The 17657-nt window shown below is 38.3% G+C and overlaps 2 protein-coding genes across 5 annotated transcripts; one reads left to right on the forward strand and one right to left on the reverse strand.

Moving 5' to 3' along the window:
• Nucleotides 1-920: 920 nt before the first annotated feature.
• ghrh (growth hormone releasing hormone) lies at nucleotides 921-5602 on the forward strand. 3 transcript variants are annotated; one of them, XM_086168246.1, is made up of 6 exons: nucleotides 921-1101; nucleotides 1201-1390; nucleotides 2685-2786; nucleotides 3200-3304; nucleotides 3376-3500; nucleotides 5164-5602. In XM_086168246.1, the coding sequence occupies exons 2-5, from the start codon at nucleotides 1278-1280 to the stop codon at nucleotides 3491-3493; spliced, it is 438 nt and encodes a 145-aa protein (XP_086024372.1). In that variant the 5' UTR covers nucleotides 921-1101; nucleotides 1201-1277; the 3' UTR covers nucleotides 3494-3500; nucleotides 5164-5602. The 3 variants fall into 3 exon arrangements, with proteins under 3 accessions (XP_086024372.1, XP_086024373.1, XP_086024371.1); XM_086168247.1 differs by lacking the exon at nucleotides 5164-5602 and adding an exon at nucleotides 3578-3730 and having other exon boundaries at nucleotides 1300-1390; XM_086168245.1 differs by lacking the exon at nucleotides 5164-5602 and adding an exon at nucleotides 3578-3730 and having other exon boundaries at nucleotides 963-1101.
• Nucleotides 5603-7904: 2302 nt separating this feature from the next.
• On the reverse strand, nucleotides 7905-16997 carry rpn2 (ribophorin II). Of its 2 annotated transcripts, XM_086167796.1 has the most exons (18): nucleotides 16951-16997; nucleotides 16458-16648; nucleotides 16221-16316; nucleotides 15406-15581; nucleotides 15247-15322; nucleotides 14771-14905; nucleotides 14497-14673; nucleotides 13750-13868; nucleotides 13275-13380; nucleotides 12615-12706; nucleotides 12407-12521; nucleotides 12080-12274; nucleotides 11907-11993; nucleotides 11246-11341; nucleotides 10772-10847; nucleotides 10102-10231; nucleotides 9545-9648; nucleotides 7905-8552 (listed from the first exon to the last, which is right to left on the reverse strand). In XM_086167796.1, the coding sequence occupies exons 1-17, from the start codon at nucleotides 16961-16963 to the stop codon at nucleotides 9597-9599; spliced, it is 1932 nt and encodes a 643-aa protein (XP_086023922.1). In that variant the 5' UTR covers nucleotides 16964-16997; the 3' UTR covers nucleotides 7905-8552; nucleotides 9545-9596. The 2 variants fall into 2 exon arrangements, with proteins under 2 accessions (XP_086023922.1, XP_086023923.1); XM_086167797.1 differs by lacking the exon at nucleotides 9545-9648.
• Nucleotides 16998-17657: the final 660 nt, after the last annotated feature.

Here is a 17657-nt window from a genome sequence, read left to right on the forward strand (position 1 = left end):
GTACGTCCGCAATTGTGGTCCGTCGATCACATTCTTTTTCTTGTGTGTGTGTGTGTGTGTGTGTGTGTGTGTTTGTGTGTGTGTTTGTGTGTGTGTTTGTGTGTGTGTGTGTGTGTGTTTGTGTGTGTGTGTGTGTGTGTGTGTGTGTGTGTGTGTTTGTGTGTGTGAGACTACTCGTGGGAATACTAGTTTTGCTGTATCACAACAAATATTTCCAGTCTTAGTTATTGTTTTCATGTGTAGATACTGGCATGAAGCCTCTAAAAAATAATAATAACAATAAATCAACAACAATGATAATGGTAAATAATAATATTACCAATCTTCATTATTGCCATTATTTACCATTATTATTGTTGTTGTTGTTTTATTTTTTCATGTATTATTATTATTAGTATTATTATTATTATTATTATTTGTAGTATTAGAAGTACTCTGTGTGTGTGTTTGTGTGTGTGTGTGTGTTGTGTGTGTGTGTGTGTGTGTGTGTGTGTGTGTGTGTGTGTGTGTGTGCAACCCATAAGAGCATGAAGGGAATCTGCTTTCAAACAATATTTTTCTCATTACATATATAGGTTGCAACTAAACAATATAACAATATATTACAAGTTAGTATACTAATTTAACCAACATACGCTAGGTAATAAATTGTGAGATAAATAATTTATGTATAAAAAAGTATAAGAAAGCAAACATTAGAAAATGGGAACAAAGTCATGAAGAATAAATTAAGATTGATTCATATTTTTGAGGAAGACCAAGGAAATAAAAACAATAGATATGTCCACACCAATAGGCTTATCCAAAAATGAAATTACTTCATCAAAAATTCATCATCTCTTTATTTGCGTGATATTATTTAAAATTATCATTAAAAAGGGATAGACAGAGGCGGGAAGAGAGAGAGAGCAAAAGCTGGGAAGGAGGACGAGCTAGGATATATAAGGTGGGAGTGACCAGGAGCCACAGGTCCAGTATAAAGTGACCATAGATGCACGGATGACAAACACTTGTTTCAGTCTCTTCTGGCAGAAACGATGAAAGTGGACAGCTGTGCTTGAGGAAGAACCCGAGGGACACCAAATTTGTAACTGGAACCAGGTATTTGTGGCTACAGTCTTGTGAAGTGTTTTAATAATGTTCAATTTGATGTTTATCTATAAAACCCTCATCTTGATTTGACTTGTGTGTCTCCTGCAGATCTGCCAAGCTGTTGGAGGGAAAACTGTAGTCTCAACACTTTTTTCTGATTTAATTTGTCATCGCTGTCTTTTATTATGGCTGTTTATTCTTCTTCAGGTCTTACTGTAATAATGGAAAAATCCGCACTACTGCTGTTCTGCTGCCTGGTCTCGTCTTTATCTGGCTCTCCTATGTACCCTTCCATCAGGTCAGCCCTCCTATATTACCATGAGATAAGAGAGAACACTGTTGACGACTTATTTCATCCCTAAGGTGTGAAACAGCAGGTGAAATCAAGAGTTAACATGGCTGCATAGTGTAAATGAAAAAGAAAAAAAAACAATAAAAAGTAAATAAAGTATAGATCAGATGAATAAAAAGTGTAACATCAAATGGATAAATATATGGATATATAATGAGTAATTTTACAACGCGGATATATTTGACAACTAAGAGCTCATCGCATTTGAAATATTGAACTGTTAAATTAAGTAAGTGCTATGGTGAATAGTGAAATTGGAAAAGAAAATTCACTGTGTCAATTCCCCTCACTTATTTACATCATGTTCTTCTTCAAATGACAAATAATTTGCCAAAGGAGATTTTAACTCAATAACATGAACAGCTGTTTCCCTGAATGATGTTTTTTTTCTGACAGACATCACAAACAGTAATTGTGAAACTGTTTAATCTGCTTTGAATGAATGCGTCATTCCCCTGTTACTTCTTGCTTTGCCAGAGAACGTTATCCTATGCTTTTGTCATGCTAAAAGGGTTTGTGGGATTGTCATAGAGTACGTCAAGAAAACAAACAGCCTACGTGTTTTAATTAAAATTCTCATTATGCAGCTAGATGTAGGCTCATATATCACCCTTATATGAATAGAAATCATCAAAGCAATTCATTGTTTTACATGATTTCTACTTTGAGAAAAAAACAACATTTTTAACAAATAACAAATTAAAATAAATAAATGACTTACCTTGCGACTGGGCCGGCACAATGGTTACCACTTCTACCTCACAGCAAGAAGGTCCCCGGTTTGATTTCAACACCTCCAGTTTCCTGCCACGGTCCAAAAACATCTAGAAGATTCACTGGAGACTTTAAATAGCTCAGATGTGTGAACGAGAGAATGATTGGATGTTTGTCTCTATATGTGGCCCTATATATGTGATCGACTTGTAACTGGTCCAGAGTGTACCCTGCCCCGAGCCCAATGACAGCTGGGATAGGCTCCAGCCTACCGCATCCCTGACAGCAGGAAAAGCAGTATAGATATTGAATTAATGATGTATGAAAGAATTAATAAATGAACAGCGGGACTGGATTCTAACAAATACCAAGTGTAACAAATAAAGGACAAAGTAGCATGAGTCTGCCACTTTATAAACCAGGGAGTCTATCAAGATCAGATTCAAATTGCCTCAATTGTCAGTTCATCACCAATTCCTCGCAGGTGACTTGAATCTAATTTGTGTTCTTTGGTGTTATTGGTCAGGTTTGGCCAGAGGGACACATCCATTCTAGTGACTTCCTCCATAAAGAATCCAGGCGTGCAGCAGGGAGACAGTCATCCTCCTCGGGGACATGCAGAGTTACGGTCAGTGCTTTAGTGTGGATCAAGTAGATTAAAAGCTGTTTACAATCCTGACATGATCAACTGTTAAGAGAAAAGATGTAGAAACACATAATCTCTCAATGGGTTTGTTGTTGTTTTAAAAAGGCACAGTTGACAATATGTCCTTTTTATATTTTTATAAACAGATTGGAGAATTCGGGGGAATTCATTTCCTTAAATCATAATAAATACTCCATTTCTATGAAATTGTAAAAACGAAATAATGGAGTGCCAATCTTTATATATAACCTTATCAACATGATAATAAAATATCAACATGAGCAAAGACTTCACCATGACATGGCAATTAATCTTAGAAATAATAACTACTATCTTGCTGTCATCTCATGTTCAGACAGCTAAGAATGCCTCTTTTGTCCTCCGTCTCATTGTAGCTTGGGACGCCATGCTGACGCCATCTTTACAAACAGTTACAGGAAAGTCCTGGGCCAAATATCTGCCAGGAAGTTCCTCCAGACAATCATGGGAAAACGTCTCAGGTACATGATAACCTTCCAGCTGCCGAAGCAGCTCTCCATTTCCCGTGCAAAACAAGTTGTCCTCTCCACAGAGACAGAGGTGACAGCAACATGAAACGACATTCAGATATCTATGAAGGAACGTACAAAGAGGATGTGGCATCCATTCACAGCAAACAGAGATACAGAGGAGCCGCGAGGCTGTCATGAGGCTTTGGTCAGTAAATATGAAGACATTCAGAGATATGACAAGATTATTAAACTTTGACTAACTCCAGTTTTTATTCTTTGCAGCATGTCAAACTAAGAATCATCCCTGCTCCTCCCCTTTGCATATTCCCAAACTATTGCTGCTTGTTTCCTTCCAACTTTTCTTTACAAAGGAATTTAACTGACTTTTTTTTTTAGACAAAAAAAAAAAAACTCATTAAAGCAGTGGAGGAAATACATGGCTCTGCTTGTCACTGAATATAAAATACTGATTTGTGTGGCTGGATTCAAATTAATGATGATGTTGGGTCTCTTTTGTGCAGAATCCAAACTAAAACGTTAGTCTTGCAAATGAATGACAACATATGCAAGTATAACTTCTGCTTAAATAGGCCTTTGATTTTCGTAACATGATTTATTGACACATATAAGAGACAGATAAAGCCAAATAAGGCATTTTTAACATGAATTTTCCTGGAACTAGTTTTTCTCAATATGTCTATGATGACCGAGCTAATGCCCTCAACCCAATAGCTCGCTGTACATTGGTTTAGTCAACTTCCAACCAATTAATGAGAGTATAAGAAAACAAAATCAATTAACAAAAAACAAATATTAACTGATATATCATCTCATGTTTGGCTGCATGATCTGTTGCGATCCATTAAAGAAATGCTGCCTTTAGCAAAAAGGGCAAAACTTTGCGACAGGATGATGTCAATGATATTTCCCCAGGGTAGGAAATCATTGTTAATGTGGATTTAAAGGCGGTGTTGTTGGTTTGGGGAATAAACAATGTGTTTATGTGAAAATCAAGACATGTGCTGCAGGTTTGCTGCTGCTGTCAGACGTAAATCACCCTCCCTCACGACAGTGCTCTGCTGATGTCTGCAAATGAGTCATTTTGCCAACTCTGACTTTTTTTTCGTAATCGCTTCTTTTCTAGATGGGCAAAAGCATTAACTTAACTATCTCTGAATTGCATTTTTTTTTTCTCATCTAAGTATTGTTAATACACCAAACCTGTTATTACATTAACATTACTTACATGAAAAGCAGCATGAAAAGGTTTAAATCACTGGGTTAATCAAAAAAAAACTATTTCTTATTTTCAAAGTAATATTTTTCAGAATTGGGGAAAACTATATCAATTATATGAAAAAATATATCAGGAGGAACTCAGAACAGCCGATTATCAGGATATTGGGGATTTCTTTCATTGTTTTTGAATTTTTATGACAAGACAGAGATTTTTTTTTTATCTCTGTCATCAGCTGCATCTTTTTCCTGTCATTACATAAAAACAGGCAGTTGCAGTTTCAGTCTGTGACACTTAGTGCATGTCTGAGATGTCTGAAAGCTGTCTAACTCAGTAAGAACTACGCAGGTATAAATATGGTAATTATCAATTAGCTTTTTCCTAAGTTATTGTTGGTGTTTGTCAAACATTCATCTGGCTTAAACACACTGTGTTGCAGAGTGTAATAAACTGAGAACGATCTGAATGATGGGATTAAATCATTGTCTTTAAATGAAGACATTCCCAATGCATTAATTAACTGATTATTGTTACTTAAAAGTCAAGTGTTGGTCATAATGTGTATATTTTTTATTTTAAAAAAATCACTTACATTTACTGAATCTTGGGATCATGAAGTTTTCCTTTTCAGGATTCTTATGTATTATGATCTGCACTAGAAGAGAGCTCTTGAGATGCTTCTGCCTCCACCTAAACCCTTCAAACACCCAAGATGACATCATATTCAGTCAATAGCCACTTATTTAAGATTGCTTGTGCAATTCATTATGATCCATTACAACCATAAATTACTGCGTTTCAACCATGTTTTATCATTCAGCTTACAACTCGCAGTGTTTTGAAGGGCGGAACATTATTCAAAGTACTTTGATATTTTACATTCCACACAACAGTAACACTGAAATCAAACTTAATGTAAGTTTTCACCTGTCTGAATGTTCCAACAAAGACTGATACAGTAAAGCTAAAATATATCACATGCTCCCCTATCCTCACTACATGTTCAAAATAAAATATGCTTATTGACAATGGGGAGAAAAAGTATTTTCACTGCTAATTTTTCAGCTTTTCCCACTACCAAAGCATGTATAGGTCCATAATCTTTATCACAGGTCGTCTTCAACTTGGAGTGACGGAATCTAAAACATAAATACAGAAAACCACATTGTATGATTTTTAAATGATTAACTTGCATTTTATTGCATGACATAAGTATTTGATACATCAGAAAAACAGAACTTAATATTTGGTACAGAAACCTTAGTTGGCAATTACAGAGATCTGACATTTCCTATAGTTCTTGACCAGGTTTGCACAAACTGCAGCATGGATTTTAGCCCACTCCTCCATACAGATGTTCACCAGATCCTATAGGTTTCGGAGCTGTCGGTGGGCAATATGGATTTTCAGCTCCCTCCAAAGATTTTCTATTAGGTTCAGGTCTGGAAACTGGCTAGTCCACTCCAGGACCTTGAGATGCTTCTCACGGAGCCACTCCTTAGTTGCCCTGGCTGTGTGTTTCAGGTCGTTGTCATGCTGGAAGATCCAGTCACGACCCATCTTCAAGGCTCTTCCTGAGGAAAGGAGGTTGTTGGCCAAGATCTTACAATACAAGATCTGGCCCCATCCATCGTCCTCTCAATACGGTGCAGTCGTCCTGTCCCCTTTGCAGAAAAGCATCCCCAAAGAATGATGTTTCCACCTCCATGCATCACAGTTTGGATGGTGTTCTTGGGGTTGTACTCATCCTTCTTCTTCCTCCAAACATGACAAGTAGCGTTTAGACCAAAAAGCTCTATTTTTGTCTCATCAGACCACATTACCATCTTCCTTTCCTTCTCTGGATCATCCAGATGGTCATTGACAAACTTCAGACGTGTGCTGGCTTGAGCAGGGGGACCTTGCGTACGCTGCAGGAATTTAATCCATGACGTAGTGTGTTACTAATGGTTTTCTTTGAGACTGTGATCCCAGCTCTCTTCAGGTCATTGCCCAGGTCCAGCCATGTAGTTCTGGACTGATCCCTCACCTTCCTCATGATCATTGATGCCCTGTGATGGGAGATCTTGCATGGAGCCCCAGACCATCATCTTGAACTTCTTCCATTTTCCAATCATTGTGCCAACAGTTGCTGCCTTCTCACCAAGCTGCTTGCCTATTGGCCTGTAGTCTATTCCAGCTTTGTGCAGGTCTACAATTCTATCCCCGACGTCCTTTCACAGCTTTCTGGTCTTGGCCATTGTGGAGAGGTTGGAGTTTGATTGATTGTGGGCGGGTGTCTTATACAGGTAACAAGTTCAAACTGGTGCAGTCAATACAGGCAATGGAGGGAGAACAGGAGGGCGTCTTAAAGAAGAACTAATAAGTCTGTGAGAGCCGCATTTCTTACTGGTTAGTAGGTCATCAAATATTTATGTGGTGCGATAAAAAACAAGTTACCTATTTAAAAATCACAAGTGTTTTTCTGGATTTTTATTTTAAATTCTGTCACTAACATTTGAAGAGTACCTATGATAAAAAATTATAGACTTCTTCATGCTTTGTAAGTGGGAAAAGATGAAAAAAATCATCAGTGTATCAAATACTAGTTCTCCCCACTGTACTTACTTTATTATTTACCAAACTAGTCTAGCTGATTAATTCAAATATCCTACAAGAGTTCATCCTTTGTGATTGTTGATTGGATGCTTTGCCTTTCTATAATAGCTGGGACTGGAGGGTATTTGGACCAAGAATGTCAGATGAATTTATATTAAAACAAGCTATCAATATGAATAATTGTAAGATTACATTCCATCAGCCTTTTCTCAGAACAGAGACAAAGCAGATAGTTTTCCCCAACAAAATGTTGCCATTTTATTGAAAACAAAACAAAAAAAACAGGATCAATGATCTTATTTGGATTTTCAATTCATTTACAACTAAAATGAAAAGCTTTGAATACTGTTGATCTAATAATTTCCCTGATTTTATCAAAATGTATGTTTATCAAGGTGCATTCATTTTTTTGAAGTTGAATTTAATTATTTAAAAAAAAAAAGAATTTGGGGGGGGATTATTGCACATTGTCAAATTATTTGTGGCAAATCTCCAGAGAAAAAACGTATTAAATATTCAAAAAATGTAGCTGATTATAAAAGTATTACACACATAAACACAGATGAAATGGACAAAAAAAACCACCAAATCACCAAATAAATATACATTACATCCCTAGGCTACAGCAGAGGATACCTAAAATTTATGAAAATGAAAAAGGCCTACATTGTCATTCTAGAATGAGAGGCTTCAACAAGAATTCATTGGAAATGTCTCAACTTTAAACTACTTTTCAAAATAAGAGTTTATTTTCATAAAGGAAGCCAAAAGCATTCCAGTTATCTCAATTTCTTTATTTCCTCTTCATTACAAAAACAATTCCTCACATTGCCGTGTTAACCAAACATTTTTTTTCATCAGGGATCTCAATTTTTGATCAAATGTTGCTCCATTACATCAGACAATACAATGGCATAGTTAACGTGGATCAATGTGTCAGTTTACTTTACAATCCGCTGAAACATGCTGAGCAACAGGGGTGTTATGGGTTGAAATGAGCATTGAGGTACGAACAAAGAGGAATGTATAAAAAAAAATGAAATAATCCACAACATAAATTTCATCCAGAAACCACAAATAAAAAGTCCTAGCTCACTTGGAAAACACTGGCATGTTGGACAACTAGAAAACATATCTCACAGGAAGATGAAGTGCAATGATCAGTAGTTGCAGCCCTCAGTGGAGCAATCTGTCAGAGTGGTAGTTCCTCCAGTCTCTCCGATACCGAGTCATTTCTTTCCATTTGGCAACACATAAACTGCAGGTTTCAGCTGTCCATCGGTTTCTTGAACAGACATGCCATTTTTTAAAAAGTCTGATTTGATGTATAACTGGATGACTTCTTTTTGTCAAAATTGGGGGAGAAAAAGAAAGCGCTTTGTCAGTGTCTTCTAATTTTCTTGCCCTTATTTTTTCTCAAGTCTGGAAGAAAGAGAAAAGTTGATGTTAGAACGCGCAACACTTTCAGCATTATATAATAAGGAACACACAAACTTTATTAGGAAATTCAGCTGTTTGTAAAGATTGCAGTGGTTGGAGAAAAAGGTTCGATGTCTGTCTCTGTCTCTTCAGAAAAGAGCCATTTAAAGGAAGTTTGGTTGTGATCTGGAGTTCAGACAGGACAAAGGTGGAATTCATGTTCTATAAGAATCAGCATCATGTCGTTGTTGCTACTTCAGCATCACTTCATGTCAGTTAAATTCTCCTACTAAGCTGATGTTTCCAATCCTCTCATTGTAAAAAACGAGAAACAAGACAGTTTGATGAACTGGAAACAGACCATATTGATTTGTTCCTTCAAATGATATCCAAACTGAAATCAGGTTAGTGGTCATTTAAACCAATGAATCAGTCAATTAAACTTTGCAGCCATTGATATGTCTGTCTGCTATGTTAGAAAATGTGCAGTTCAAGAATGTTGACAGAGATAGTCAATCGCTTGCCATTGTTTCTCATTTACTGTGCTAAGATAACTAGAATGGTGCAGAGAACTAAATCCCTTCTGCACAGGGAAGGGAAGAACGTCTCCCTTCTTGTTTTAGGCAAACAGGCACTTTTACTAAAAGCTGGTGTGTCCCTTTATCAGTTGAAGTGCAACAGTCATCAAGAGGCTTGTCATGCATATATTGTAATGTGCGATGTTAAAAAAATAAACAAAACATGAGAAACTGTCATGAGTTATATCTTATCCAAACGATGCAGTCAAGTAAAACAACACACTATTCACTCGACGAGATGGCCAAGCCAGAGCCACAATGGAGGGTCTGGCTCTGGCTGTAATGGTCACAGGGGGATGATCGAAAACCGAGCAGTGGGGAGGAGTGGAGAGTCGGAATGAGTGAGCACCACACAGCCATGCACGCTGCAAGCCAGTATGGAGATGCAGAGGACACAATCCAAGAGGAAGTCCTTACTTCAGCCTGGTACCACAACCGACTTTTGTTACAAATGGGGAAGGGGGGGGCTTTATCGTAGACTCCTATACTTTGCCAACCTACTACTTTGCTCTGCAGCAATCCTGAAAGAGGAGTAAAGACACAGCCAGGTGTGGATAGACAGCCAGGAATGAAGGGAAACAAATTCCTCACTTGGGGGTGGGGAGAAAAAAAAAATTACATTTTTTGATCATAAATAACAATCTCCTTTACACAATGGTTAAATAGGCTGTGGCTTGGGGGGTAGGGGGGGGGGTCATCAGTCAGGTAAAAGGTGGACAATTACAGAGAGATATCTTGAGTCACGAGAAAAATGGCTCACTCGAGGGCTCTACATATTGATAGTGTGGAGAAATTACCCACTCAGACCCTGGCAGAAGAATAAGGCCCCAGGGAGCAGCATAGGAGCTGCTAATAGAGCAACCACCGCTCCTCATGTCATAACCAAAGAACTACCAAGAGGCCTCAAATCTCCAGAGTCCTCACATTACCTCTAGAGGTTTAAGGATTCTTAATATGCCACTGCGGGGGTTTACCTCTTCACTGCTTTTTGGGCCAACATACGGTTCCCTGCAAGGAATGTCACTCCGCCGATAATCGCTAGGTACTTCAGAGTCTGGAACATGTTCAGGTGAGTCCAGTAGACATACATCAGGCCCAGCATGGCTTAGAAACAGAGATGATCAAAAGAAAACCGCTGTTTAGTAAGAACATACAAAACATAATTGTGCTAAATATGATTTCATTCAACATTTGAGAGCTGCAGAAGCTTTGGATCTGTCAACCCTTGATGCAAAGTCAAACTCTATTCAGAAACTGAACACAAAAAAAACACTTTTTTGAGCAGTTGTAAATCAAAAGAATTATGTAGTTTGAGTACTACTATTGAAATATTACAAAACATGTATGACCCCTTCATTTGCAGTTAATTTAAGGTAGTCATTATGCTACGTGACCTAGTTCCAGTTGTAAAGTGCGTCACAGACAAAGCCGCTCTGCAGAATGACAAGGTCGGGGTCTCTGGTCATCGCCAGATCAAACTGAGATCTTAAGTGTGGAATTTCATGAATAAAACATTGGTGAATTTAATTATGATTATGCACATTGCCAGGGACTGTCATTACAGCAATACGGCCATTGTCTTAGTTTAGTGCAAAAGAAAAGGTGAGGAAAAGCAAACATTTCAGTCAGTTACAGGGGTCTTACCTGCATGGCCAACATGGAACAGGATAGTGCTGGGAGAGAAGCCGAAGTTGGAAATGTTGGCTCCGAGCTTAATCCACTGCAGTGGAGAGAAGGGATAAAAGACGACGTTATTCTCATATTGGGCAAGTGCTGCAAACAAAAGGTGATGAAAAAGTTGTTCACCAACTGAAGCACAAAGAACATGAACAATAATTACTCATAACAGTGTGGAAAAAAACACAGCTTTTGTGATTTTGAATTAAAACAAGCACTGTATTCAAGCGCCAGTGGAGCCTCATTCACTGAGTACAAGGACTTCAGACTGAAGAGCTATTTCTCTATAAAAGAAACAGTGATGCATACAACAACAAAAAGCAAGTAGAGGTTTATTTTACATGTGTTTATACTAGAAATAGTTTTATAATTGTGAACTGATAGCAACAAATACAGAGAGCTAAAACTAGGAACACATAGAAAAAATTCCTGCAGTTTTACCAGAATAAGCAGGAGCAGGAGGGGTGAAAGGACAAGGGCGGTGAAGGTGTTGGAAACAACAGTGGGAGGCTTCTTCTCCGGCTCCCTGAACAAGTGCTGCAGAGAGACAGCAATGTCGTCATACACAAGCGCAGGTTTTTGGATAGTGATACAGATCAGATATTTGCTCATGAAAAGATCGAAATCTCATGTCTCCAGCTTTAAGCTGAAAAGTTAGTTGAATTGCAATTTACTGTAACACTGTGAAAGCCTTAAATGCAGAAAACAGCAAATCCAATACTTTGCTTGTTACTGCTTACTAGTTTATTTTCAGGTATTTAGGAGATGAATAGGACATTATAAGAAACAATATATTTGAGGGAAGACTTTCCATCAAAGTGCTGAAAAAAAGGATAAGAACAGGAAGCAAATGAAAAAAAATCTAACACTCATTTATCAAATTAATGTTTAGTTTTGAATTATATCAATAAAGAACAGTGGATTCTTAGTCCAAGGTAGTTCTTTTCTGAATGATTTCTAATTCTAAAACAATGTATTCAGACATATGGAAGCTTATGCTATTTAACAGTGAAATATATTCAGTCAGTATTCTCATCGTGCATATTAACCAGCAATATTCAACAATAAAAGCTGAATGATCTTTAAACCATCAGGCTAATACCTGGATTTCTGGTTTGGGAATGTAAAGAGTCTTGGGCTGAATGGCGACAGGGGCCTCCTCATCCACAAACTTCAGCACTACGTCAGCCTTCAGGGAAAAAAAAAGTAATTTTAGTGCTTGCTACAGTAGGAAAAAGCCACACTGTCCTCCAGCAACTCTTTCACAACACTCACCACATTCCACAAGATCGGGTTCTCCAAGGTGGCGTCCCCAACCATCAAGTAGAGGGAATAGGTACCAGAGATGGAGTCAAACTCAGACTTCCTTTCAGCCATGTCCAACTCAAACTTGTATAGACTCTTGCTGTCGGGCTCAGCGACAAATACGACCTCTTGTCCGGTTTTCTGATTGTGTAGTCGGACAAAAGTCTGTGACAGCATGAACAAAAGAAAAGCACAAAAGATGGGATATGTAAATATGAAAATGTTAAAGTAGATGAGATAAAGCCAGCTATTTGTAGCAGACATGCATTCACAGAATTTTCACCCTGGACCAGGTACCTGATGAGGGGTGAGTTCCACACCGGTGTTGACATCGACAAGCTGGAAGGACATGGCAAAGTTCTGGTGGCTGTCAGCGGTGAAGGTACTCTTTGCTTTGGAGGGATACTCCACCCTGGACCGATTCAATCACAACTGTCAGAATTTTTGCTTCCATGCAACCTAATGTTGCTTCTCATTGTTTCTCATATTCATATTGCTCTCTAACCTGGTAGTCTTTGTGCCAATGCTCTGGTCTTTATCCACCACAGAGAGGTCCATGTTAGTAACGGCCACCTCAGTGGACACTTTCACTTTCAACTATAGGAAGCGTGAGGAACAGCAGACATTGTGAGGACTCAAATAAATATAGCTAACAATCAACAGGTGACACTTCAAACTATGAATGTTAAGAGTTCCTTAAGGGGGGTGGGGGTGGGAAATGATTTGCAAGAAATAACTGATACAGAATATTTATGTTTTATAACATTTTTTGCACTTTTCTGTCCTAGTTGTTCACAAGTATAACCTTAGCAATTACTTTTGGAAATTGGAAAATTGGCCCAAGCTAAGAAATGCCAAGATTGACTCAAATCTCAACAAATGCCATGTGGAAAGTAGAAAGAAATCCTGCAAAATAATGCAAGAATCTGCTTAGAAATAAACAAGAAACAACCCAAAAAAAGTTATAGCTAAAATGGTTGAAGATTGACACATTTAAAAATCAAAACACATTTGGCATCACAATTTGAACACTTAAACCATTTCTGTGGACCATGGACAACAAGATTTACTTGACACTTATTTTTGGTGTTAGGACCAGATTAAAAAAAAAAAAACAATCTATTTGAGTGAAACTCCAGATGTATGACAATAACCACAATCTGACCTCAACATGATTGGCCACAAGCCTGCTGTCCCCTGTTACTGCAACAGTAAACTGGTAATATCCACTGGACGGTTGGGCAGACATGAAGTTTAGCTCAAACACACCACTGAAAAGAGAGAGAGGAAACTTGAAACAGACTAAAGATGAAGAACTAAACAAAGTGTCTGAAATATTAATAATTTTGAGAAAAAAATGGTTAAAAATGTTATGGGTTAAAAGCAGAGCCCAATCGAAACTGGATGTTTTCAGCCTCAATAGATATTAACAAGAACATTTTCTTACATTTGTAAAGGCAGAGAAACCTAACAGATGAATCGGCTTAACATTAACCGAGATCAGCCAATTTCACATCACTGCAGAGGGCTGAACACAGACAGATACTCATTGTAAGATGATTTTTTTTGTCTAAAATTCATCTACATTGACGCCGATGTAGCTGTAAAGTAAGATAAGATCTTCCCAATGAAGTACATACTCATTGAGTGTAAAAGGTTCCTGGCTGAGGATAATGGCCTTGGAGGCCACAGAGGAGGCAGATTCTACCAGCACGTTGGCAGAGGCCAGAGCTTGAGACATGACATCGGTGACAAGGAGCTGCCAATTAGAGACAAGAAATTTTACAAAATAAGCAAAATAAAGCGAGGCTATTTTTTCAGACAGTACTGTGCTGTCAAATAATTTAAACAATGGAAAACTATGATCTATAGCCAGACTGTTGCCTGGCAATAAATAAAATAAATGTTTTTGGTTATTGAAAGTCCTACTCCCCGCCATCCCGAAAATGCATGTAATTTGTTTCCAAGAATAACAGGAAAGTTTTTCGTGAGGATATAATCAAACAGTCACCTTACGAAAAAAAAAAAAAAAAAATCAGCAACAACCTTTAACGGCAGTAAGTTAAAAGCATCTGCAGAACATAATTTAATGATCAAAAAAAAAAAAAAAAAGCCTTGAATCTGTCTGTAAATTACTCAAAGATCAGCAAAATATGATTGTGATACTTGCAAGAAAATTAACAAAACAGTGTTCATTGTTCTCACTAAAGATGTAAGGTCAGATTTGTGTTAGATTGCTTGTGTTTAAATATAATGTGTACAAAAAAATTCTCTTCACAAAGAATTCATGCCAAAAATTTGAATCACCTCAACTAGTTGACTTGTATTGTTCGGGTGTTGTTAAAACTGGCTGCACACAACAAGTTCAGTTGATGCCTAGCAAGTACCTGCAGAGTGGGCTGGCTGTGGGACACTGTTGCTGGGCCCTGAGTGCTGACGATGACTGGGACATGGAAGCGGTTGTTTGAAAGGGTTGCGGCAGCACTTGCCACACTGAAGGCTTCAGCCAGGGACTCCCAAGACTTCTTGCTGAAGACAGAGTTCACCAGCTGGATGACTTGGTCCTGCGAATGGAAATATCATCAATTAATCTCGGAGAGAGAGAAAGAGGGAGCCGATCAATAAGGTGATAAGAATTGCGGTAAGAGAGAAGAACCATGCCTCCTTCAGAGGGGGCTCCATGTCCACGTGATCCGACAGAGAGTAGGCAGCCGTCACAAACGTGGCAGTTGCCTCAAGTCCCTCTTCAAACTGGAGGTACATACCGCCGAGATCATCTAAACGAGCTGTCAGATCCTGTAAGGGACAAAGGTGACAAGTTTAGAAACAGTCACGTCTTAACTGAATAAATTCCAATAAAGAGAGCTTTCAATTGCCATTGATTCATTAATGTTGAATTCTGTCATGGCTGCTCTATTCCCATGACCTAAAACATTTTGACAACATTCTGACAGATTTTAAGTGCGCCTTATAGTGCGAAAAATATAGTATATTCTATTCAGAGGGTTTTGAGTTTTAGCTTTTTTGGCAGAACACCTTCCAGGTTGAAAGCTATGGAGCTAAACCCTTCTCTTCATTTGCGCACTGACTCCAATAGGAATGACACAGCCCCCCCCAGTGGATTACAAAGAGCTGACCTCAATTTCCTCCAGTATTCCTCCGAGTTCTGCCTGCTGGGATAGGCGGGCAGCTGTTTGCAGAGCTAAGGTGATGCTGTGTAAATAAAATGAGAAGTGAGAAATATCCTTGTAAATGCAACAAAATGAATTTTATTACTCTCCTCCGAAATTACTTACGCCATGACATTGTCTTCCTTGTTGATGCGAGCTGTTAGGGCCCCTATGACTTCCTGTGATGCCACAGGGAGACCTAAAGAGCTAAGGGCGCTTACGGCATGGTTGATCTGGGTCATGGTGGAGTCCTCGCTGACTGCTGCCAGCAGGATGTCACGAGTTTCATTGGACACTGGGATCTATGCAGTGAAGAAACATTCTTAGCGTACTTGGTCCTCATAGGTTTGAGTCTTTGAAGCCGGGTGTCCAAGTAGGCTTTCTTTTAATTTGTACAATAAATATCATTTTAGCATTTCATGCTTTATTTGGCAGCCCTCAAACTTAAATCAACAGTAAATATGGACAATATAACAAATAAACATTATTCAGCTTTGATATGTTGTGTGGATTTTCTGCACATAAAGTGTGATAAACTCTCTGATCAATATATTCAATCAAATGTAATGCAAAAGCTGATTTGTGTTTAATAAAAAGTAATTTTAAATAATTGTAAAAATCACTACATTATAAGACACTAAATTACTATAAAATTGGGCAAAAAATAGATGTAATATTGCAAAAAGGTTAAAACCATCCTAGCTGTGTACAAAGTGAGAAATAAAATCAGCAAGAAACAGCCAAAGAATCAGCTAACTAATAAGCTGCTTCAACATAATGACAGCAATGTTAAGAGAATCTGGAACAAAAAAGCATTGAGAAATTGGAAATAGAAATACAATCGAATTTGAAGATTTTTGTGAACAGCTGAATTTTCCCAGATACAGAAAATAAGATAATTGTGGATGCAGAGAACAATGTAAGAGAACAATGTTTCATACTTCACATCCTGATATGGCTTGGCTGGTCTCTGCAGCAAAGAACAGGGAATCCACACTCATGGGATCAAGTTGGGATTTAAGAAACTGACAGACTGCCTGTAAAAAGAGAGAGAAATTAGATAGACAGATCGAAAGATAGATAGAAATTTTTCCATAGAGTAATTTTGAAAATTACTAAGATTATGCCAATTTGTCATGTCGATTTCAATCGTCTCTAACAGCGGTGGCTATTCTCACCTTGTGATCGGGAACCGTCGCTCCTAATTTAGTCAGACCTACAACCGAGTAATAAGCGGACTCCAGGTCCGTGAAGTCCTGGCTCAGCAGATTCTGAAGCCGGCCCACATCCGCCAGGGAGAGGTAGTGCGTTGGTGTAAGCGCCTGAGCCGCGGCGAGAGCCAGGCTGAGAAGGAACAATCCGAGCAGCCCTGTAAACACAAAGTTTATTTGCGTATAAATCACATTTACTTTGAACAAAACTAAAATGTTTCAGAGCTGTTGTTATCCAACATACTACTGTCATTCATTAAGTGTCTCGTTCAATGCTGCCTTTAGCTAAGAGGCAGCTAGCTAACGTCAGTAGGAAGAAACACACTGAATCCCCGTGTGCTATTTTCCCCAACGTGAGGCAAATAAAAGTCACACTATAAAAGGAAACCCAACGTAAAGGGCATGAAATCTGCATAAAAATCATGCAATTCGATCAAAGATCATGTAGTCTTTCACTCACCAGGTCGGTCCATGTCTGGTAGTCTAATGCAGCGTCACCAAACCAACGATCACTTCCGGTGTCATACACTGAACTTGTTTCGTATCCGGTTTCCTAGTTGTCGTTCCAAAATAATTGCATGAAAGGTTTTTTTCTTTTTTCAAAAATAATCAAAATGTTTTTCAAGGAAAGGTAGAAGTACATCTTAGTTAGGATAGTTGAAAATAGTTATAATTCTATGAAAAAAAAAGAAATTTGAAACATGAGAAAAATGAAAATTTTATCCCATTCTTGTTAATCTAGGTTTTTGTAAATTCATTTTCAGAATGCAAACTATCTAAAACCTTGGACACCAATTTCCTAGGTATATTTAAACACATTTTTTGATCATTCTCAAAATGCTTTTTCAGACAACATTTTTCCTTCATTTTATTATCCGCAGACTGAGAAGAACCAGAGCCCCATCCTCCATCATGGGGACTTTCTACATGGGCACCACTGACATAATCCTGACCAGCTGCATTACAGAATGGTATGGCACCTGTGCTGTATCCTGCCATAAGACTGTCCGTGCAACGAGAGCTGAGAAGATTGTCAGTGCCCTCTCTCCTCCCCCCAGCTTTTTATGCCTCAACTGCACAGCCCTATATTGCAGGTGATCCCTCCAGCACTTCTCACAGGTTCTTATATCTGCTGCCATTGGGGGCTAGACTTAGGAGTCACCTGGC

This window comes from Fistularia commersonii, chromosome 21, assembly GCF_037954325.1.
Source record: "Fistularia commersonii isolate RoL2024-O1a breed Wild chromosome 21, RoL_Fcom_v1.0, whole genome shotgun sequence".
Classification (NCBI taxonomy): Eukaryota; Metazoa; Chordata; class Actinopteri; order Syngnathiformes; family Fistulariidae; genus Fistularia; species Fistularia commersonii.